General features: G+C 48.8%; 2 protein-coding genes across 2 annotated transcripts; one reads left to right on the top strand and one right to left on the bottom strand.

Moving 5' to 3' along the window:
* Positions 1-1,070: 1,070 nt before the first annotated feature.
* hectd3 (HECT domain containing 3) lies at positions 1,071-12,667 on the bottom strand. Its single transcript, XM_088598050.1, has 21 exons — positions 11,967-12,667; positions 11,087-11,247; positions 10,074-10,166; positions 9,501-9,642; positions 9,209-9,330; positions 8,291-8,404; positions 7,986-8,068; positions 7,581-7,746; positions 6,801-6,882; positions 5,945-6,127; positions 5,396-5,448; positions 5,250-5,314; positions 4,695-4,798; positions 3,757-3,870; positions 3,157-3,246; positions 2,701-2,907; positions 2,374-2,503; positions 2,141-2,215; positions 1,945-2,026; positions 1,585-1,656; positions 1,071-1,290 (listed from the first exon to the last, which is right to left on the bottom strand). Exons 1-21 carry the CDS (start codon positions 12,318-12,320, stop codon positions 1,206-1,208), a joined length of 2,577 nt encoding a protein of 858 aa, XP_088454176.1. The 5' UTR covers positions 12,321-12,667; the 3' UTR covers positions 1,071-1,205.
* Positions 12,668-13,009: 342 nt separating this feature from the next.
* On the top strand, positions 13,010-20,554 carry urod (uroporphyrinogen decarboxylase). The gene is made up of 10 exons (XM_088598051.1): positions 13,010-13,168; positions 14,663-14,775; positions 15,390-15,469; positions 15,816-15,878; positions 17,185-17,382; positions 17,800-17,961; positions 18,851-18,988; positions 19,330-19,430; positions 19,842-19,908; positions 20,151-20,554. Exons 1-10 carry the CDS (start codon positions 13,146-13,148, stop codon positions 20,313-20,315), a joined length of 1,110 nt encoding a protein of 369 aa, XP_088454177.1. The 5' UTR covers positions 13,010-13,145; the 3' UTR covers positions 20,316-20,554.
* The last annotated feature ends 2,612 nt before the right edge of the window (positions 20,555-23,166 follow it).

Consider the following 23,166-nt stretch of genomic DNA (forward strand, 5'->3'; position numbering starts at 1 on the left):
TGGGGCTGCCAGTTGTGAGCTGCAGAGTGACATGGCTGCTGGCTTTAATAGAATACATTTATAGAGTCTTTATTATCCCTCAGGGGGCAATTTGTCTTACAGCAGCAGTATTGGTGTACAGATAGGGAAAAAAAAAACACGACAACAACAAAATATATACATATATACATATTTGCATAGAAAATCAAGTGTTAAGTAAGGATATGGCCACAGGTATGAATCAGAACTTAAATCTATTGGGAGTAACGGGAATTCATTAAACAAGGGGAGTGAAGGATCATCACAGATGGATTGTGCTTTACGTGAAAGGCAGAGGGCAGGAGGACCAGCACCAACGACCTTGACATATTTCCCACAAGGCTGCCCATATAAACCCTAAAGCCCCATTTTCGTGACCTGTTTATTCCTTCATGCTATTACTGTACACCCGCAAACTGACTGTGTTTCAACAAGGGTTTGAAATGCATGTCATCAGTCCATCATCAGCAGGCCGCTCTCCCGATGAGGGCGCTAGCGAGCAGGAGCCCATCCTCTGTGCTCAGGGTGCGGAGCTAGACTGGGTGCCTTCTCCCTCAACAGGATATCCGCCATGCCAACCCTGCCTGGCACTGCAGACACCTCTCGGAGGTGGAAGGAGACCTGTGTTTCTGGCGACAGCCTACAAAAATGCAGGGGGAACGTGCAGACTCCACACAGATACCCAAGGATGAAATCAAACCCTAAATACAGGACTTTGTTGCAGCAGTGCCGACACCCTTACTACAGAGCTGTCCAGTTGCTAGTGCAAGAAAGTACAGCAAAAAGCAGATAAGTGAAATAAACCTGGACATGCTGTGAAACAGGCTGAGCACTGCTGACGTTTCTAGGGGCAAATACAGCTGGGAAACCTGTTTTTACATACATTGTCTTCTGCCACTGGACCACTGAAGAAGCCAAAGTATTTCTGTAAAGAAATAAACTACCATTGAAAACAGACTTCAGAAGCACATTACAATCCAACGGGCTGCAGTGTCCATTAAGTCTCAGCCATCCTTTTACAAGTACAAAAGAAAAATAAATAAAATCCAGCCTTATAATTCACCCTCTTTATTTCCATTATGTACAGATGTGATTGGCATTCACTGTAGGTATTTCATATGAACGAGATCAGCTGCAGGAAGAGAATAGAAAACCAGGTGGTGGAGCAACAGTATAACTTGTGTTCGTCACTCCTCCCAGGGGCTCATGTCTGTGTCTATCGCCACACAGTTGTAAGCAGCGTAGCGGAGTTTTTCCTCGCAGACCTTAGCGCTGCAGACGAAAACAAAAAGACAGTTACGCCAAGGATGAGTCAGGGTAGTGTGACATCATATTAAACTTCAACGAAGGGTAAGCAAAAGCATTCTCGCAACAGGCATTAGAGCAATAAACCCGTGTTCACAAAAAATGTGACACTGGCAATGGAATTTTTCACCTTTTTTTTCTTATTCAAATACACTGTTTTGTTCATTTTCAGCATTGCAAGTTTCTTCCGATACCAGTTTAATCCATATCATCAGGCAGCCCGGTGTTTCTTATGTGCCCAGTGCCAGATTCTGGACTCACCTGGGATAGTTTGGCAGATACAGAGTACTGGAGCAGGTGGAAGACTGTGGAAGGGCATCTGTGGTTTCAGTTCTTAAATAAAAATAAAAGATACATTCTTTCACATTTATTCTAATGACATCACACAGCTCAGCAAGCAATGCTGCCAATTTCTGTCCAATAAAAACCTTACAGAATAACAATAACCCTCTATATGATGTTAGCAAAACGTTCTGATAAAATGTATAAAACACAGAAGACAATAACATCAATACTTGATGAGTTAAGAAAGAAGGAGACTTTTAAACAGCTGCTGGGTTGTTTAATCCGTCTTGTAAACTGGAAATTCCCCAACAAACAAGCCCTGGGACCAGGCCTCACCCTTGTTTGTCAGGAAAGATGTAGATGGGAGCAGGAAGGCGACTCCTTCCGGTAACAAACCTCAGGAACCGGCTGCGGTCCTCTGGGGAGGAGAGACATGGTTTGTCAGGAGGTGTGTAATTCCTGCCGAGTGCAATCAGCCGGCACCCCCAGCAGCAGCCCCTGAAGAACGCCTTCAGCCCAGATATTCACTGACCGTTGGTGAAGTTGGTTAGCGCCTCCCACAGGTACTGGACTCGCTCATCGGACTGCTCCAAATCCTCGTATCGTGCTGGGAGAACAAAAGAATTCTGAATGATTCGATTAGTACAGCCGTGCCAAGTGCAATTTTTCCCTGACTTTGTCGACGTCTGCTGGCCAGTGGCCGGAGGGGCCCGTGGTTTGGGTGTGCTTTAGCTGTGAGCATTGTGCGTGGGGCGCGCGACTCACTGAGGCGTTTGAGGGCTTCCACTGTGATCTCTGGGTCTCCGCAGACTTTCTTCTCCAGCTCCTGCCAGGTCAGGAGGTCCAGCACGGCCTGGGGCACCACCTTCACCAGCCCGGCCTGCATGGCGGCGATCTGAAAGACCCCGCCATCCGACCCCACGCGCAAGAGATCAACAAGAGGAGGCACGAGACAGAGCACAGAATGGCGCAATGGGACCGCGAGTGACGCGCGATCTCTGGAGTGATTTCCCGGCCGAGTGCGTTATGTTATGGGGGGGTGTTATGGGGCGTGATGCACCGTCCCGGGCCGACGTCGCGGCTGCGCTGTACCTGCTCTCGATTCTCCTCCAGCCGGGCTTTCTGCACCAGGCGAATGAACTCTCTGCGGTCCTCAAACGTGACCGCGGTGCTGCCGCCCCCAGAGACCAGCTCCACCATGCGCCCGTCGCTCAGCAGGGTGGTGTAAGTCAGCTCCTGCCCGAATTTGAACTCGAAGGTCTCCTTGTCCATGTTTTCTATGGCCTCCAGCAGCTTCACCTGCAAAGGCCAGGAAGGTTCACAGGGGGGGGGGCGGCTCTGCGCTCTTTACTACAGGCGATTCTCAATCAGTGCATTTCACTGCTGCGTTACTCCTCGATAAACGGTGCAGAAATTAAAACATCACTCGTGGAGTTCAGATTAAAGCCAATGTACGCAAGTCAAACCTACACAGGGTCTACAGATTCTACTGGCTCTGACGGAGCCCTTCTCTTGCACAAATTGGCAGTGAATTGCAGTGGCGCTTACCAGCACAGAGTCCACTGCAGGGAAATCCTTATTCCAGCTGACTGCTTCCCCTGTCAGCTGCTTCCACACAATCCCCGGCAGAGCCAGTACCTAACAGCAGCACAGGGCAAATCGAGGGTTAGATCAGGGTGACTCAACACTGGCTCATCCAATCCATCCCTTTACAAGTCTTTGTCCCAACTGATCTACATTTATCAAAGTGTTAATCAATGAATTAAGGATTCAATAATTCATGTATTAGAAGGTTCCGTATGGGGTTGATTAATTCTGGCTTAGATGCTCAGATCACCCTCAGATCGCAAGCCCTTCACAGCGGCCAGCAGGTTCTGCACTGAAGGGAAACGGGCCCATGCAGTGCAATTCTTACTGGAGCCGGAGGAGCTAAGGAAGCAATCATGCTCATGCTATCTGTTGTCTAGAGGTCAGAGTTCAGTCAAAGTTCTTAACCAGGTTTGTTAAGTGTAATGTTAAAAAAGATTTGAACAAAAACACTCATGTTGATTTGAATTTATTATATAAAAAACAAAGCTTTGATTTCCCCTTTTTCCTTAACTCTCTGTCTCCCGGTCCAAGCAACAGGCAGGCGTGACCTAGACTCACCACAAAGTCTTTTCCTCTGAGCGCGGCGCCCATCAGCTGGCCGATCCACTCGTACTTCTGAAACTCCCTGCAGGAGGGGTTGGGCACATAGCAGTCCCGGGCCTCTCCAGTGCCCTGAGCAACACAGCAGCGCCACATCACAGCACGCAAACTCAACCCACCAAGGGCAGCTGGCATGGGGATATTCCAGCCCATAAAGACGACAGGTTTAAGTCGTGTAACACTAAAGTTGTGCAGCCGATATAGTTCAATAGCCGGCCTGTTATATCACCCTGTAACTCACCACTGGCAGCCCACTGAAGGTCAGCAGGTGTGAGCCTGGCCAGGACCTGGGAAAAGCTAAGGTTGGAGCTGGAAGAGGTGTTAGTGGGACCAGTAGGGGGTGCTCACCCTGCGGTCTATGACGGGGACACTATACTGTAAAAATAGCACCAACCCTCGGATGAGAAGTAAAAACTGAGGTCCTGACTCTCCGTGGTCATTAAAAATCCCAGGCCAATTCTCAAAAAGAGTAGGGTTGTCAAATGTGTCCTGACCAAATATCCCCCTGGCCTTTACCAGTCATGGCCTCCTAATAATCCCCATCTCTGAACTGGCTCCATCACTCTGTTCTGCTCCCCACTGAGAGCTGGTGTGTAGGGAGCCATCACATCTTCCAGGTGGAGGCTGCACACTGGTGGTGGTGGAGGGGAGTCCCCATTACCTGTCAAGAGCTTTGAGTGGAGTGTCCAGAAAAGCGCTACGTAGGTGTAAAGGAATTCTTATTCTTAATTCTGTTACAGATGGTCTGAAGTTCATTTCCGAGTTAGAAAAATCCTGTCCAGTAAACACACTGCACGAGCAGGGACATGAAAAATGTGTAATACGCATGCCTGCCTGGGACGGATTCTGGTGGGCGGTCTCCCACGCCCGGGAGAGCTCCTGGAATAAAAGCGTACCTGGTTGGAGGTCCGCGTGAAGAAGGGCAAAGGCACAGGGCACTCGGCCGAGCTTGGGCACAGCTCCTCAGACATGTCGGCGAGACTGTCCCGAAACCCGCCCCCTGCGAGGAGAGACTAAGCCTCAGTTCACCTTTCCTTTCTATAGTTCTATAGCTCGAGCCGTTTCTCATTTTTCTGATCCTTGAAAATGACAAGAATATGAGTTTGCCATATGAGCCCTTAGCACTCAGTTTCATTTGAAAACAAACAGAGTCTGGCGACATGACCCTTTACACAGCAGCGTTTCCAGACCCGGGCTCCTTGAGAGACTACAGCTTGGGAGGGCCATTCTCCGACCACTCAGGTTTCTCAACGCCCGGCTACCTTAAACGCTACCTTGAAAGAGCGCGTGTCAAGTCCCCCCTCGAGGGTGTAGCCCAGGTTTCTGCCACCCTTCCCAGGAATAAGCATCAACATTCTGCTTCTGGGTGAATCAAAAAGGGTATCTAGGGATTTTAATCTGACCAGTAAGGAAACCGAAAAACAAATGGGACTGGAGTCTCCAGAGCCAACCTTGGTCAATGATGCCCTCGGAGATGAATTTGCATTCCCACCACTGGTCATACCGGACTGGCCACCTACAGCAGAGACGCACAGTGAGACCGAGCCGCCTCTGGCACGAGGAGGAGTTTCAATCCGGCTCTGAGAACAGGACGTACCTGTAATCCAGCACTTTCTCATACTTATCCGATGGTTTCAGACCCTCATACACCTGAGAAACAAGCACACAATAAAAGGCTTTTGTTTAAAAAAAAAAAAGAAAAGTTCCACAACTCTGTTCCGGACCACAACCTCTAGTGCCAACACACAGGATCATCTTTTCCCCATTTATTGATTTTCCCAATTTCGGCACAGACTCCGCCTGGTCGGTGACCTCCCAGGGGAACCCGTCCAGCGGTCCGAAGCGCGGTGTGCCGATATCACCGGTGGCAGATGAACAGGTTTGCTTGCGTGGGGGGGAGGCATGCCACTCAAACCTCACTTCAGCAGCTCACTTTCCAGAGCCGAGCCAAGCTTTCGATCAAAACATTCGGATAAGGCAGTCGTATGCCCACCAGAACAATAACACGGGAGTCTTCTGAACAGGCAGAGAGGAAGAGCGTTTTAACGTGACTACTGTATGTGTTTCGCATTTCTGCAACGTTCCCCACTGGTTTCCAGTGCTGGCCCACGCCTGCACCAGGGACGGCTCCGCCCGCCCGGCCTACCTGGGTGAAGACGGCGTTTTTGCAGCTGGGGTCCAGGGAGGGGTTGTCACGGTGCTCCATGGCCAGTCTCCTGTTGATGTACAGCCTGGGCATGAAGCTGGGCTTGCTGGTCTCCGAGTGCTTCAGGCACTGGGTGATGAGGGCCGAGCGCCTCTTGGACAGCAGCAGGAACTGCTTGACGTGCTGGGACACAGAACCGGGTCAGAACGCCGTCCAGCGCCTGTTGCTAACAGACACTGCCCTGCAGCTGGTGAGCCTGGGAACTTGAAATTGTCGGAGCACCATCCTTGACCGATTCACGTCAGGCATCCATTCATGCCCTAACTGCTTTAGGGTGGTGGGGGAGCCGGCGCCTATCCCAGCAAGCACCAGTCGCAAGGCAAGACAGGAAAGCCAGTCCATCGCAGGGCACACACACAGACACAGACACAGACAGTCACACCAGGGCCAGTTTTCTCAGAAGCCAATTAACCCACTAGTGTGTCTTTGGACTGAGAGAGACAACTGGAGAACACCCACATGAACACGGTGAGAACATACAAACTCCACACAGACAGCACCTCAGGTCCAAAATTGAATCGAGGGCCCCAGCGTTAACCACTGTGCCTCCCTAATTCACTTCAGACTTCGGTCATTAAATTATACAGGATATAACAGACTGTACAATAGTAATGATTTCAAATACTTGAAATAAGTATTCAAATGGCCGCGTTCAATGCACATCAGGGGTTTCATGTTTGACGTTTTGACTGGATTCCTGCTGACGAGTTTGTGAGGGAAGCCAGCTCGTTGACCGAGGAAGCACTATGCTGCCACTCTGGAATACTGTGCCATAAACGACAAGAAAAGGAATTACTTTGAGATGGTTGAAGGTTCCCAATGTATAATCCCACGCAGGAACAAGATGAGGAAGAAGACTGTCCAACAGAGAGATGAACCTAAAATGAAAGATCATAGTAAACCTCCCAAAAAGTATTCAACCTATTCACAGTATTCAGTGTACAAATAATTTACTGCATATTATTTTTCTTCCCTGTTGTCTTCAGAATTCGTTTTCAAATGTTAAAATCCTGCTTACGACTGATAATGTCGTGTGTGGCTCTGGACCCCTCGGATTTACGAGACCTACCGATGCCTCATTTTTTCAGTTAACCTCACACGATCACAGAATGAAGTCGCGCTCAGTGTCCCATGGGTGCAGACAGTGAAAGGGGGGGGGGGGGGGTGGCCACATGTTTGCCTTTAAAAACCCTTAACTTTGAAATGAACTGCTACTGTTTATAAGGAAGTATCCCTCCGCTGCCATTTCCAAACGCCGGAATCTGACTTCTTACAACTTGGCTTTCAGAACACTGGGAACCACTCTCACAAATGTTTATGATTGGATGTAACTGGTGTTCTTACATATGACGTCTTGATTTATTAATTCTCTCGGAACGGCATCTTTTCTCATTCCTAGACTTTGCTGTTATTTCTGAACCTCTCCCCCCCCCGCCGCCATAAGTGCAACAGCGTCCGTTTTGTCTCTGACGGCTCCTCTGCTCTCCGCGGGATGCCACCCCCCTGATCTGGGGGGTTTCGGCGCGACCCAGCCGCCAGCCACCTGCCCTCCAGGGGGCGCCCCGCTCCTCCGCACCTCTGAATGACGATGGCTCTTCGGTACAGCACGTCAGGGGGCGTGCCTTCCAGCCGGGGGTATCGCACCAGGTTCGGGGACTGGAACATATCGGCGTTGAGGCCCAAGTCCCTCTCCCGGGACGACTTGATCTTCAGCCCTCTGATCCGCACATCAATCCCTTCATCTGGAGCACACAATTCAACCATGGGGACGTATATTGACTGCCAGCTACGTACAATACTTCCAGCACATTACAACAGAACACAACTGGCAAAACATCGTAGGAAAGCAGCATCAGAGACTGATCCCAGGCACAGCGTGCAAGAACAGGTGCTGTGCATCTCTTTCCGTGCATCACGTTGGCCAATGTCACGTCTTGGACACAGATCTATTTTGTTCCTTTGTTGTGCTGCGGTATCTCACCTCTGCACTCCACAATCCGAATCTCAATCACGGGCAGGTGCGAGCTCATGTCTTCCAGCACACACACGTCTCCAATCAGGTTCCTGAGAAAAATAAAAGAACAGGACCGAATCTGTAAGACAAAGCCGAACGTTGCAAAAACAAATAAAACGTCTCGTTTCTTCTCATGATCAATGTTTGGAACAAATACATTCCGATAGCCTGAGGACGAAAACTTCACTGTGCTCTCTTACTTAAACTGACACCTTTGTACCACATCATACAGATAGCTACCACTTGTCAGTGTAGTCAGCACTGTTACCTACTCATCGATATTAACATCACTGAGTTTCTTGAGGTTATCTCCCTCTCCTCCAAATACGGTGATCCTCTTGGGCATGTAGTTGTCATCCGTCGAATCAACTGTCAAAATAAGCTTTCTAAGAAAAAAAAACAATAAATAGAATTAACTCAGAGTGCACTCTAGACACTGTATGACAGTGAACAGGACTGAAGAGTGAAAGAAAATTCCTTAGCATTGCATAATTACTTGCGTTTTCATAGGATTCAATTTTTTTTTATGTGAAATAAGTGCTGTCACGTTTTATACATAGTCTTTTTTGTCATCCTTAAATAAGCCTGGTACACTGCGGTACTCACTGAGGAAGAAAGACGTCTTAAAACCTGACGTTCCAGGTGTGCTGCTGCAAGCAAGCAGGTCCTGCATAAAGACCTCAGCGTGTTCCCTCTCTGAGCTTCGAGACACATTTGCAAAGTAAGTTTCTTTTTTTTTGGCAAGACTCAGCCAATAAAATGGACACAAAACAGGCGTGATAAGAAACCAAACTTTAAGTAATGTTAGCAGATCTTACATCTTTTTCCTGCAGTTTCTGAAAGGTAAAGCAGGTATTGGTGCTTGGGGAGTTAAAATGTAGTTCAAATTAGAAGTGCAAAGGACAGCAGTGTGTGCTTTTGGGGGACTACTGTAACATGCTCATCTGCTGGAGTTCCCTCCCCTCACTGTTTTAGATCATCAGGTTGGACTCTGAAACCGGGCGGGCACTGGCCAGCACGCCCCCAAACCTCTCCACCCCCTCCGAGCAGCAAGCTTGGAAAAGCAGGCTCTTCAGGGGTGGTTTTCTGTTGTTGGTGTTGCATCAGATAACAGCTGTACGTTCGATCTTAATGTCTTGCTGGTTGGTCTATAGTCCTGGTGTTGGCAATAAAGGACCAGAGTTCCTTACTTCACCACTGTGCCCTTCTTCATGTGCAGGCGAATCCAGTGCTGGCCCTGCAGTCCATCGCTCTCCCAGTACGTCTCAGCGTCCCCATCGGTCAGGCACTCCACACTCCCCGTGGGGTCCTCCTGCACACGCCAGACATGGTCAGAGGCGGGGGGGGGCTCTCCCTTCGGGCCCGAGTCCCATTCGCTCGCTCGCGCCCCCAGCAATCAGAACCCCTCCCTTCGGCAGCGGGCGCGTGGGACCAGCTGCCTTTGCAACGCGCCGATGTTCCCCTGCGCCGCGCGCGGCGTACCCGTATGGAGTTGGAGGACACGTCGATGCTCTCCACGCTCTGCTTCACGCTGCCCAGGTTCTCGTCCTCCTTGCCGACGTGGTCATAGAAATAGTGGACCAGGTCCTCATCGCACTCGAACGTCCAGGTGGGGGGCACGTACCTGCGGCGGGACGGGGGGGGGTGGGTGGAAGAAGAGAGCGCTTTGAGCTTCGCTCTCGTTCTGAACCACCCGAGCGGAACCTCCGGGGGAATTCTCCCATAATAATAATAATAATAATAATAATAATAATGTTTCTTTATTAGCAATACAATACAATTTCTTGCATTAGGAATGCGTCTTTTCGCGTACCCCAGCTTTTCTCCAGGGAGACACAGACACAGAGACAGGGAGAGAAGCTTGGGGTCAGAGTGCAGGGTCTGCCATTGTACGGCGCCCCTGGAGCAGTTGGGGTTAAGGGCCTTGCTCAGGGGCCCAACGGAGTAGGATTCCTCTGCCGGCCGGGGGATTTGAACCGGCAACCTTCCGGTCACTGGCGCAGATCCTTAGTCACAGAGCCACCGCTCCGCCCCAACCATCACCCCCCCGCTCACCTGAGCTTCTGCACGCCAGCCGGGTCCTGCTCTGCAATCCGGGGTCTGGTGCCCAGGTGAAGGCTGTACTCGGCGTCCACCACCTGCTCCCACCTGCGCAAACCACAGCCGGCCCACGGGTCAGTCCACCCGCCTCTGCCTTTTATCATTCAGAAACACAACTCTCCCACATCCGGGACAGCAGCGCGCGGCTGCCCTCGGGGAACAAGGTGATAATAACAATCCTCTTATATAGCGCCTTTCTGGACACTCCCCTCAGAGCGCCTTACAGGTAATGGGGACTCTCCTCCACCAGGGTGCAGCCCCACCTGGATGATGTGACGGCAGCCAGAGTGTGCCAGTACACTCCTCACACATCAACTATGACTGGGGAGGAGAACAGAGTGACGAAGCCAGTTCAGAGATGGGGATTATTAGGAGGCCATGATTGGTAAGGGCCAGGGGGGAAATTTGGCCTGGACACCAGGGTAACATCCTTACTTTTCTTGAGCAATGCCCTGGGATTTTTTATGACCATGGAAAGTCAGGACCCCATCTCATCAGTGGCACATTCTTTACAGTATATTGTCCCCATCACTCTACGTAGGCATTAGGACCCACACAGACCGCAGGGTGAGCGCCCCCTGCTGGCCCCACTAACACCTCTTCCAGCTGCAACCTGTTCTTTCCCAGGAGGTCTCCCATCCAGGTACTGACCAGGCTCACACCTGCTGAGCTCCAGTGGGCTGCCAGCTGGGAGCTGGCAGGGTTAGAAAGAGTGCCAAACTGACTCCCTGAAAGACAAACATTAGCTATGGGCCTCACAGTACAGAACCCATCAGGTCCTGGAAACAGCAGTGAGCTCTAAGTGTCGTATGCTTTATTACAACTGGTGCATAGGCACCAAGAAAGGCTGCAAGTGATTTTCAAAAAACGATCGCCTCTTTTGATTGGGAAACGTGATCCTCCGCGGGCACACACAACAGCAGTACTGGTCCCCCCTGCAGCGCGCGGGTCCTCTCGGCCTCTCAGACCTGGTGCAGGGCTTGTAGTCGTATCCGAAGAGCTGCTGCTGCCTGCAGACCGTCTCGGGGGACTCGACTGGCACCAGTCTGTCGCCGCCCTCGGTGTGCTTGCACACCACGAGCCAGCCCTCCTCCACGTCCAGACCGGGCCTGTGCTCCTCCAGCTGCTCCTGCACACGGAGAGAGCAAGGCACTGAGCGCACAGCGGAAACCCCACCAGAGACCCCCCCAGGCAGAGGTACTGAAAGCCAACTTGCTGGAGTGGATGTTGTAAAACAAAGTGGTCCTTTCCCTGAGCACATCTGTCTTACCTGCTCAGGGGACACAGCTGGTCCTCCATGCTGAAGAACTGCCTTGCTTCAGACAGCAAGAGCACAAACCAGCCTTCTCTCGAATCACACCCCCCCGAAAGAAATACGCGGCATTAGACGACTTGAAACAGTCTGAACGGCTGCCTTGAAACCCCACCAACAATTGTGCGATCACCTCCAGTGTGTAGTTGGAAATGAGTCAGTCATGAGATGAGATGTTGTAATTGTAAACATCCTCCCAACACTTTGAGAAAGTCCCTGAAGCACAGAACTTCTTAAAAATACGTTCTTTCCGGCATAAGATTTTTTTTTTTATTGCATTAAGCCCAAATGGAGAAGGATCCCCTATCTGGTCGGTTTTTATCTCCCTCTCTCAATAAAGGTCCTAAAACCCTGGGGAGTGTGAGCTTCAGATTAATCAACACTGTGAACGTTACAGCATATCGACGGCGTCAGCAAAGGCAGGAAAGAGAATTCTGACGTGATACCGCGTGTGCGGCGTGACGTCGCCCAACGCGGAAGTAGAAAAAAATATTTTTCTCTCCCCCGGTCTTAAAAGTAGTCCAATTAAGAGTTACCTTGTTTAATTTGACCCACAGGCCGTAGCTGTTGCAGTACTCTTCCCCGGTCGTCCTGATGCAGGTGCCCTTCTTCGGCTCGATGTTGAACTTGAACAGCTTCTTGCTCTGCGGAGCCTGGGACGGGCTCTCCCACACCGACACCAGGCTCTTGCCGGCCGAGGCGCTGCAGGAGGAGGCGCCAGCCGGGGCGTTCGCGCCGCTGGACGAGTCCTTGCAGATTTTGTAGCAGACTTCCTTGGGGACGAAGCACAGGCTGGCCGGCAGCGGCTTGCTGTTTCGGAAACAGTCGATGCACTCCACTAGGAAGCGGATCCTTCCCAGGAGGACGTGGGAGTTTTCGCCCGGTGACATGTCTTCAGCCGCTACCGCGATGGATCCGCAGAGCCGCGCAGCCCGTCACCTACAGCTGACAGACTTTTGGTGGTTGATGTTGTTACGTTTCCCTCCCTCCCAACTCGCCAAGCAAGCTTCCGCGTTTACTTCAAAACACCTGAAAATAAACACACGATTTTTCAAACTAAGAACATTTTCCCGGTGCGTGTGTATCTTTCGTGTGGCTGAAGCAGATCAGGGACCTTTGTAAACGACCCACCCCTCAGAATTGTTTTTTTCAGTTTCCTACTATGCCGCCCGACACCCTCATTTACTAAGTATCTGCCCCTCAGAGCAAAGGTAAACCCACCAACGAGAGTACCGCTGTGCCGTATTTGCAGATAAAACCTGACAGTGAAGAATAGAAAAAATCAGTGACACATGTGCAAACTTTCTCCATTTTTGTGAGGATTTAGGCAGGTTTCCTTGAGTATTTAAGCTTGTATGTAAGCTTTCATTTGGTGTGCAAGTTTGCTTTCTCGTTTTTTTTAAATTTAGGTTAGTTACATGTCTTTAAAAGTCTGTGGAGATATCCCCCCTTTGCGGCACTTTTTAACGTGTCCTTGTACTTCAATGTTTAAGGCAGGTTGGCTGTCAGCCTGGGTCCTTCAGGCACCTCTGCGGCCTACTCAATGAAGGCCTTTCTCGGGCTGTCATATGATCCTCTAAAGATGGCCGCGCCCATGTAGCTGCGGTGGGCGTGACTGTGGTGCGGCTTGATTCTTAGAAGACTGTGCTGGGGAGATCTCCAGCAGTCGGAACGTTAAGTTTGGATCGTGTTTGACAAGACTTGTTGACTTCGCAATGGACGTGGACAGTCATACACTGTATGTATTAGCCTGACATCAGTCAGATGGCCATTTCTGAATGTTCTTTTAACCTGTTAAGTAATCAGGAGATTTGTGGCTGGCGCGTGATGAAAATTAGTGGAGCATATCTGTGTGTCAAAAGTTAGATTAACATTTTCAAAGACACTGTATCTTGACTTCTTGTCACGTAATGGTAAAATACGATGTAATGTGATTTTTGGTTTAAACGAGCATTTCCTGCACTATGTACAGTTTTAATGTGCCCGTGATGACATCAGTACTTTATTTAATGGGGAAGTTCAAGTTCTTGTTGCTCGTGCTTGCTGAATGTAGGGGAACTAAACACTAAACACTAAACTGCTTTCGTTTTGTAAGATATTCCACTGTTAAAGGGAATACTAGTATTCGTTGTGGTGTATTAACCTAACGTTAGAAATAACGTTCTGTAAGTGGGATTAAATATCAGTACTAGGTCTTGTGGTTGGATTTTTGTAATCACGCGGTTAAACTGGTTACGAATGTTTTCGAAGGGGAAGTAAGTTACTGAATAGGTGGTAATTTAAATATCGTGTATACTTTTCTTATTCCATTTGTATTAATCCCACGTTTCTTTCTCCAGCAAAATATTAAGAGTTTGACAAGGATTATAAATAAGTTTAAGAAATGGCCAAAATTTTAGGTAATGAAAGATGTGATATTTTAGATTCACGAGGGAACTGGTTTTACTGGAAGTTTCAAAAATATGTTCAGAGCCTTTAAGAGACTAGTGTGCAAGTATTACTTGGTCCTTGGTTTCGTTATTAATATCTTTAGGCAGAGGGTTGTTGTAAGGGAATTTTTGTTTTAACTGAGTTGTTGTATTAAATCGGAATATAGGGAAAAAAGTTTGAAGCCACATCTCTGTTTGTTGAGATACATCTCTGCTCTTTTTGACTACACAGCCAGATCTGCACGCCAAAGTGAGAGCTTTTCTCATTGAGAGAACAGGGCGGTTATTCAGCTGATTGGAGCTGATCAGGAAACCCTTTATCACGGAGGATCATCTGCTGTTCTCTATCCACTCCAAGGGCTGCATGCCAAGATAGTGGCTGGGGAGTGAGGAGCAGGCAGTCAAGATAAAGAAACCACATGAACTCGTGGAGTTCGCTGTGACAGGAGTGTCTTTTATTATGTCATAGTAACAATTGAATGTACTGGTCTCGGAGAAGCACTTAAAATGGAAATTAGTGGTAAAAGCACTATACAGGGGCTTGTATTAGAGAAATACTGTACATCAGTCCACAGGCATCGGATTGGAAAAACAGGCGATACAGAAGAGGGGCCAATCTAAAGGAATTTAACAAAGTGGTAGTATAAAAGTTAATCAGAATCAAGATGAGAGGGGGCACGATTGACTATAGGTATAGAGTTACAGAATATAATCAACACTGTCTTAGAGCTTTTTACTCAACATTTCCCTGCTGGAAGACATTTGATAGCCCTGATGAGCACTGACCCTTTCTGGTGTTTCAGCCCTAAGGACTTCCCTGAGCTGAAGAATGACACTTTCCTGCGTGCGGCCCGCGGGGAGGAGACCCAGTACGTGCCCGTGTGGTGTATGAGACAGGCAGGCCGCTACCTGCCAGGTGAGACCACAGCCATGGGCAAAACGCAGAGGGGGAAACATTTCTGCTGTTCGCCTCGAGTTGGAGTATTGCTCAAAGAAAACCCCAGCTGCACTCGGGACAATAAAAAACAACAACAACAACAATAATAATAATACATAACATGCACTTATATAGTGCTTTACAGGTAATGGGGATCCCCTCCACCAGCACCAATGTGTAGCCCCACATGGATGATGCAACAGCAGCCAGAGTGTGCCAGTACACTCCCCACACATCACCTATTAGTGGGGAGGAGAGCAGAGTGATGAAGCCAGTTCAGAGATTATTAGGAGGCCATGATTGGTAAAGGCCAGGGGGAAATTTGGTCAGGGTACCAGCTGAGAGAGATTCCTGCTCTTTGGGATTTTTCATGACTATCGATAGCCAGGACCTTGGTTTTATGTCTCATCTGAATGACATCACCCTTTTTTTAGCGCCAGTAGTGAGTTGCAGGATGATAATAGCTGCTGGCACATAGCTGCCTTTAACTAATGTTCCTGCATTGAAATCATCTGCATTAGGCCAAGACCTGCACGACAGGAGATTTACATGAGTTTTCTGTGTTGAAGTAACGGCCTCTCTGTTGTGTGTAGAGTTCCGCGAGTCCAGAGCTGGGAAGGATTTCTTTGAGACCTGTCGCTCTCCCGAGGCCTGCTGTGAGCTCACGCTGCAGGTAAGTCTGGCTCGCTCCGCACAGACGAGCCCTGTCCGAGCGCCCGGTGTTACACAGTCCAGACGGCTTGTCCCTTTTCCGCACTGACTTTACATTTGTTTCGTTAATCCTGGTAATTATTAATAAATCAAGGTTAATTTCTTACACTATAATTAAATAAGTAATGCTCCCGTTTCAAGTCCCAGTTGCTTGTGAAGTAGAGACTAGTCTTTAATTCACAGCTTTTTTGTTATTAGGGTAAATGAAACTGTTAACATTTCCACCAAGCGCAGTTATCTAGGAATACTATAATGTCAGATGTGTTGTCTAAAACCATTTTTTGTTTATTTTTTTCCCTCCTCTGCAGCCCCTGAGACGTTTCCCGTTTGATGCAGCAATCATATTCTCGGATATACTGGTGGTCCCTCAGGTAAGCAGGCTGAGCTGAAACCACAGTCATCGTCTCCCCTGGGCTCACCTGTCGTTTGTACGGGTGACGGTCTGCTTATTACCATAGGAAATGGGTCTCCCAGGGGGCTCCTTCATCAAAGACACTCAGCCAAGCACAGGATGGTCTCTGTAATCAGGTTCAAGTCGGGACCAAAAGAGATATTTAAGGCAGCAGTTTTAAAGTATTTTAAAATTATCTGCTATGAATCGGTTTGTTCCAGTAATTCTTTTTCACAACCTGCTGCTGAAATGGTGTATAAATTGGGTGTTTTGTGCCGTTTACAGGTTAGGATTACAGTTACCAATAATGTTTGGCTAAACCTATTACTTCGTTTGTTTTAAATACAAAAAATGAGACAACTTAGCGTGCAGAAAAGGTGCTTTCAGGTTTTTTTAATTTCTGAGTATTTTTGATTGACAGACGAGCAGGTCAGCAAAAACTGCAAAATTGGGCCACATTTCTTTTTTGAAGAAACAACACAACAACACTTCTCAAAAATTTTAAATGCACCATTAAGCACAGCAAATGCATCACACAATGTCTAGGTGTTGTTCAAATCCTAACCCTAACTGTAGCTCGGGTTCTGACACTTCTAGAACATATATCAAAAACCTTGCCTTAATAAACTGTGCTCAGAAGTTACCCAGATGACCCCAGATTAGTCAGAAACATTTACATTAGCAGTTCTAAAGGATTTTAAGCGTATCTGCTGTCAATCCGTTTGAATTTTCCAGTTTTCTGTTTTCGCAACCTGCTGCTGAAATGGCGTATGAATTGAGTTTGTGTGCCACCCAGGCCCTCACAGGCAGGTGGTGCTGTCAATGAAGGGAACGCCTCTCCTCCAGTTGGCTCTGGCCCTGCGGTGTGGGATTGTGGTAAAAGCCCAGCTCGAAGGCGGGCGAGTCAGAGTCGTCTGTCTTCATGTCCTACACTTTGAAAAGCACAACAGGCAATTCCAGAATCGAGGGGGCAGGATAACAGTCACCGGCACTTCTAAATTGGTTAAAGGTGAACAATCCCGGGTGGTAATATAGTCCTGCTTTTGAATCATTCTGTTTTTTGTGCAGCCAGGTGCTGCTACCTGCAAATCAGATGAAAGCAGTCTTCTGGGGTTAATTGGAATGACTGGCCAGAGAGCGATTCCTGTGTGTGCCGGCAGATTATTCTGGCAATAACAATAGTGCCCACAAGAATTCCCTGTGCACCCGGAGCACGTGCCGGGCCTGAGCCCGCGGGGAGCAGGGAGAGCTCTGGGGGGCGCTCACGAGACGGTGTTTCCTGACAGGCGCTGGGCATGGACGTGCAGATGCTGGCAGGGAAGGGCCCCACATTCCCAGAGCCCCTGAAGGAGCCCGAAGACCTCTTGCGGCTCCGGACCAAGGTGGACGTGTCCGAAGAGCTGGGCTACGTCTTCAAGGCCATCACCCTGACCCGCCACAAACTGGAGGGCAAGGTCCCGCTCATCGGCTTCACCGGGGCGCCGGTGAGCCACGCGCTGCCCTGCACGAACATCTCCGTTCGTCTGGGAGGAAAACGTCTCTCGGCATTGCTTTCTGAACACACTGGTGATTCTGTATTTCTCCAATTTCAGTCTTCCAGACACAAGACAAAGTGGTATTCCTGTTCATGTAAGGTGTACTATTTCCTGTCCATCTTCCATAACGATGCTTCGGCATCTTCAAATAGACAATTAACAAGAGCGTGACCCGGCCCACTCTGTCCTAAAGGAGGACAGAGGTAGTTTATATGATTCCTTCATCACACCCTGGGCACCATGTGTGAGAGAGGCTAGCTGGGTGCACTGTGGGATTTGTAGTTCTATGGCCAGTAACTGCGTGGGCCCCTTGCTGAGGCCATGCTGTGTTGTCTCTTCAGTAATACAACCCTCCCCTCCCTGCAGTGGACCCTGATGACGTACATGATCGAGGGGGGCGGCTCCAACACAATGTCCAAGGCCAAGCGCTGGCTCTACCGCCACCCGGAGGCCAGCCACAGCCTGCTGGCACGGCTCACAGACGTCATCGTGGAGTACCTGCTGGGACAGGTGGCGGCAGGGGCGCAGGTAAGGCGGGGGTGGAGAGGCCTTCCTAGTGTCGTCAACGTGCTCAGACCCACAGATATAACAGAAACCTGTTTGTGGAATTTCTAGAGGTCCTGTCTGGATGATGAAGTATGTGAATTATTATTTTAACATGTTTTATACAGCTGGTTCTGCTGCCCTGTACAGGTTTAATATTAAATAAAAATGTACTTGTGAATACAGTTGACATTTAATTGAGTTAATTCAGGTTGTAAGTACAATGAAATATGATTTTGCGATGTGTAGCAATAATACTGTCTTTTAAATTGGCAGTAACTTCAGGGAGGGGTTGCAGTACTGGGTGTACACCTGGTGGTGGCACTGTTTGCCCACCACTGTCACTGTCTTTTGGGGGTGCTCAGATCTGGGCTTTGTTTCTCAGGTCAGTATGTCAGCATGCCTGAGGGCTGGTCCTCTCCTGCTACATTTCTAGACTTTGCTTAATACAGGCAGAGTTTAATTTGTGCAAGCAAAGTGCTTTTTGTTAGTCATTTACGTTTGTATAAATTCTCACCCTAGCTGAAACATTAGTTGTCTGATTTATTAGATGTGGGAGTAGTGGTAACACTTAGGACCACAGCTGTTTTTTCAGACACTGATTCTGGACTTGTCTGACATCTCTGTGAAGCTGCGGGTTTAATCCAGTCTGGGAATCCTCTGGTGCTCTGTAAGGTTTGTTCACTCAGACTTGCCTTGCTAGGGTTAGTACAGAGTAAAGTGTAGTTCTCGGTACTGAGTGGCCAAGTTTCTTTGCAGTCAGGTAAGACAGGGTGGGGGAGAAGGCACTGTTTACAAAGCCATTTCCACAGGTACGCCAGGCGAGAGCTTCTGGCCTTTCCATCATTGTGAGAGAAGCTCATTTCTGTCTCAGGCTCTGCAGGTGTTTGAGTCCCATGCGGGCTGCCTGGGCCCAGCGCAGTTCAACGAGTTTGCCCTGCCGTACCTGCGGGACATCGCTCGCCGAGTGAAGGAGAGGCTGAAGGAGTCTGGCTCGGACAGCGTGCCGATGGTAAGACCGACAGGTTGAACAAGTGTGCTGCTCTTCGATGTGCCAGCAGGTGGCGCCAGATCAGCCCACACATATGCCACTCTGCTCTAAAAACCATTACAAAAGAAGAGCTGCTGTGCTTTGTATCTGGAATTTGGCTTTCTTGTAATTACCTCTTTTGTGAAACAATGAATGTTGTCCCTGTCACTTTTAAAGTGGGTGCCACTATTGTACAGAGAGTAATTTCAAGGCACCTAATGTCAAACTGTATTAACCTTGGATCTCACGTCGGTTACTTTGCATTAAGTTGTATTCATGTGACAGGGCTACAGGAGAGCATAACTCCTCCTCCTTCCCCTCAGATCGTGTTTGCAAAGGACGGTCACTATGCACTGGAGGACCTCTCGCAGTCTCACTATGAGGTGGTGGGTCTGGACTGGACCATTGACCCCCGGGCGGCACGGTGAGTGACCTACCTGACCATACGAATCCAGCCCCGCCCAGCACAGACAAGAGCGCTCCTCAGCAGTGCCTCTTCACAGCCACTGGCAGGACGCCTGCGAAGTAACAGTTGAGGCGGTAGACAGGCAGTGGCAACACGTCTCCAATTCCAGAATAACTCACCGAGCGGTTTTAAGAAAACAAACCCTTGGTTGGAGTTCAGTCTCTGTTAGGGGATCGTTTCTGCAGATGGATAAAAATGTCCTGCTGACAGGTTGTTTACCAGAGAATCAGCATCTGGAATTTGTGTGCGGTGCGTCTCTGCTGTTCACAAATACTCAGACGGCCTTGATTCCAGTCTGCCTTCGTCGCTGTTGACCGCTGCAGGTCATGTGTCTCCGACTTGTACAAATCCAGGCTTCTGTCCTTTCAGGGGGCGAATAGGAGGCCGGGTGAGCCTGCAGGGAAACATGGACCCCTGTGCGCTGTATGCTCCCAAGGTGAGAGTTTCCAGGGAGAGGAGAGAAGCAGGATGGTCTGGACAGCTGACTGCTTCCGTACGGAATTGCCAACAGCTCTTCAACAGCCTCAACAAGGGGCCGTCTCGTTGTCCCCCCCAGATTTTCCAGGAGCGGAAGCTTTGATGTCTGTACGGGCGTGGGGCACTGGGACGGGCGGGTGTTTGACCGCAAGAGTGCTGGTCCTGGGTGCCAACGTTCTGGTCTTTGTCTCTCCTCCGCAGGAGCAGATCGGGGAGACGGTGAAGACGATGCTGGAGGGTTTCGGCACCCAGAGGTACATCGCGAACCTGGGGCACGGGCTGTACCCCGACATGGACCCCGAGCACGTGGGGGCTTTTGTGGAGGCGGTTCACTCGCACTCCCGGCGGCTGAGGAAGCTCGAGTGAAGGGGACGAGTCGCGGTCAGGAGCAGCCTGCGTCTCGCACTGCATCGGTCTCTCACAGAGCAACGGTCGTGGCTCTTCATCACAGTTCTAATCCTGGAGTCTCTGGAGACGTCACTCAAGCTACATGCTTTATAGTTCCAAAGAAATAACTGAGTTACCCCTATGATCAAATATATAGCAGTCTATATAAATACAGCAGCGTTTTATATTCTAGATAATAAAGAAACAGTTGTTTCGCACTGGAATCGTGATGTTCCCTGTTTTACCTTCAGTCGGAAGAACCAGTCAGGCTGGTGGGCTGAACAGTCGGAGATATCCGAAATTGTAGGCGATAAACATGAAAAACGGATGAACACGTGATCTAAAACACCGAACGATGTTCTCTGTAAATCGGGAGGCTCTGCTTTCCAGCAAGTCACGCTGATTCTTATTTTTGTGCTCGCCCTGGAGTGGTTCTAGAGAACTGTAGTTGTATGGTTTTAACTTCTGAAAAGCTTCTAGGTGATTTACTTCCCAATTCTAGGGGGGTTGCATGATAAGACTGAGTGGTCCGATTATTCTCTTGCAGCACTCCGTCTTCTTGTGCAAAACCGGCCAAAACAAAAGCCCACCCACCTGCTATTTCCATCGGAAGAGAACAAAATCAAGTGAGATCTGCGAGTCTGAACAGATCTGCCGCTTCTGTCTGGGTGCTCATCTTGAATTGCAAAGACAAATGTGCGACATGAAAACCTAACCAGGGCCACCAATGCTCGTTACAGGCTGGCTCCTGGAGATCAGTGCAATGATGCATTACTTTCGCTGCACTGATAGTGGACTGGATTGTCCTGTTGTTTCATGGGCTTGAAGCAAATTGACCTACCATCTCCATAAAACAGAGAAGCTGTGTGGAGACGGAGTTAGGGCTCGGGGCTTATAACTGTTATGTTGTGAGACCCTTGAGCAAAGTGCTTCACTTGTATTGTTCCAGTTAAATACAAAGTGTAGACAAACTTGGTGTTGTGCAAATGTAAGTCTCTTTGGATAAAAGCATCAGCCGAATGCATGAGTACTTCCTACTTCTACTGAAATGATTCTGCCGTGGCGGCGACGATGAATGTAAAAAATCAGAGCTGGCACTTGTGAGAGTAATGGCTTGTTTGTGTCGGAGGGGCACGCCGTACAGTAAGCAGCTGCTGTAGTGCATCATTTGGGCACAAACAGTGTACTGTTGTCACAATACGGGATAAATAAACCCTGATTGCAGCGTGAGGTCCCGTAAGCCTTTCAAAACTGCAAATCAATTTGCTGATTAGCGCTTGAGGATGTTGAGCTCCCGTCGGTGTCGGGGGGGTTGTTTGTTCAAAAGCGATTGGACGATGGGAACTAGGAAACACAGGGTACGCACTCTGCACAGAGGGTGCAGGGGCACAAGGCTGCCTTTTCATTGCAACAATGAACACACGCTTTAAAAAGCCGAACTCCCCGAGACCTCCTTAAAACACACACAAGCAGCGCCTGGGGGCGGGGCGTCCGGCTGCCTCTCTCGGCCAATCAGAAAGCCCGGAGAGCTGCGCTTCATGTGTCAGGGCCCGGGCTATCAGCTTCTTATCAGATTTGAGGGTTTCGGCTGTGATTGATTTAAATATTACCCGTAGTGATGGAGATTTATGGGCTTATCCCCGAGCCTGGAAAACAGATCTGACAAACCCCAGCAAGCAGGAGCAGCCAGTTCTTGTTTTCCTCCTGGCAACAGCGCAATAAAGCGCACTTTGGAGAGAGAGAGTTTCAAACAGCTCCTCTAACGCGTCTTCAGACAATAAGCAGTGCTATAAATAATCAGCTAAAGGTATATTTAAGCAGCAACAATACCCCCTAAAGTCTGAGTTGAGCAATTTCGGAAATGAGCGTTATTAACTGTGGACAATTCAGATCTTAACCAACAGAGCGCTCTGTGCCCAGACTGTTTTCCCCAAGAGTTTCTCCAACTCTCGCTGAAAGGACTGCACGTCTCCTCTGCAATAAAAATTAAGTTAAAAGAATAAAGCCGAAGGCACCTTTACCATGGAATCGTGGAGTGGGATCAGTAACACCTCCATGGACCAGACGCACAGGTGTCAGTCTGCTGTGTCACTGCTTTCATCCGGAGAGGCACTGGCTACTCCTTCATTCGGTCATTTACACGCATAGCCCTGACCCTTCCTCCTCTGCTCTTACAGCCTGCTCATATCTGACAAGCCCCAGAGACCAGTAGTGTCTTCCTGCTCTTTTTTGAACTTCAGGAAGAGATCTATTCTTTGCAGAGGAGTGGTAACCAAAACTGGCCACGGTATTCTATATCAAGTCTCAATAGTGTTGTAAAGCATAACTAATTTTGATTTATGTTCCACAGTTTTTGCTAGATGTTGAAGCTTTATTTGCTTTTTAATTGTTATCTTCATGAAAACAGAAGAATCTACTGATCCCATAGACCCTTTTATGCATAGATTTATTTAGCTCTGAATTACCCATTCTATTTACATCGCCTTCTTACCTTCTTTTTCGATTGGTATGCCTAATCCTTGATTTTGAAGGTTTTTACCACTTCCACTGCCAGCTGCAAGTATAGTTTCCCGACTAGGAAAATCTACATCCTTCATACAGTTGAGGATAAACTGTGGTCTGAAATGGGTCTCTGCAGTACACCTCTGTTTCCCTGAAATCTAAATGTAGCCGGAGATAGGTTTTAGTGTTTAGAAATTTAGGAATGGTTACCTATAAAAATGAATTTATTACATAACTCACCAATAACTTAGTGGTGTTCCAAAACTTTATGAAAATGTAAGACTCACAGGACTAGAGCTATCTAGTACCAGGGTCAGAGATATCTGGA

Source organism: Lepisosteus platostomus, chromosome 11 (assembly GCF_059453375.1).
Source record: "Lepisosteus platostomus isolate fLepPlt1 chromosome 11, fLepPlt1.hap1, whole genome shotgun sequence".
In the NCBI taxonomy this organism is placed as follows: domain Eukaryota; kingdom Metazoa; phylum Chordata; class Actinopteri; order Semionotiformes; family Lepisosteidae; genus Lepisosteus; species Lepisosteus platostomus.

What these genes read in the sequence shown, in the direction of transcription:
- urod (XM_088598051.1), top strand. Translation starts at nt 13,146, where the DNA reads ATGGACGTGGACAGTCATACACT. An exon ending in GGCAGGCCGCTACCTGCCAG is followed by an intron (nt 14,776 to 15,389) that starts GTGAGACCACAG and finishes TGTTGTGTGTAG; the next exon opens with AGTTCCGCGAGTCCAGAGCT. An exon ending in AGGTGGCGGCAGGGGCGCAG is followed by an intron (nt 17,962 to 18,850) that starts GTAAGGCGGGGG and finishes TTTCTGTCTCAG; the next exon opens with GCTCTGCAGGTGTTTGAGTC.
- hectd3 (XM_088598050.1), bottom strand. Translation starts at nt 12,320, where the DNA reads ATGTCACCGGGCGAAAACTCCCACGTCCTCCTGGGAAGGATCCGCTTC. An exon ending in AAGAAGGGCACAGTGGTGAA is followed by an intron (nt 8,405 to 9,208) that starts GTAAGGAACTCT and finishes TTTTTTTCTTAG; the next exon opens with AAAGCTTATTTTGACAGTTG. An exon ending in GCTAACCAACTTCACCAACG is followed by an intron (nt 2,027 to 2,140) that starts GTCAGTGAATAT and finishes TCTCCTCCCCAG; the next exon opens with AGGACCGCAGCCGGTTCCTG.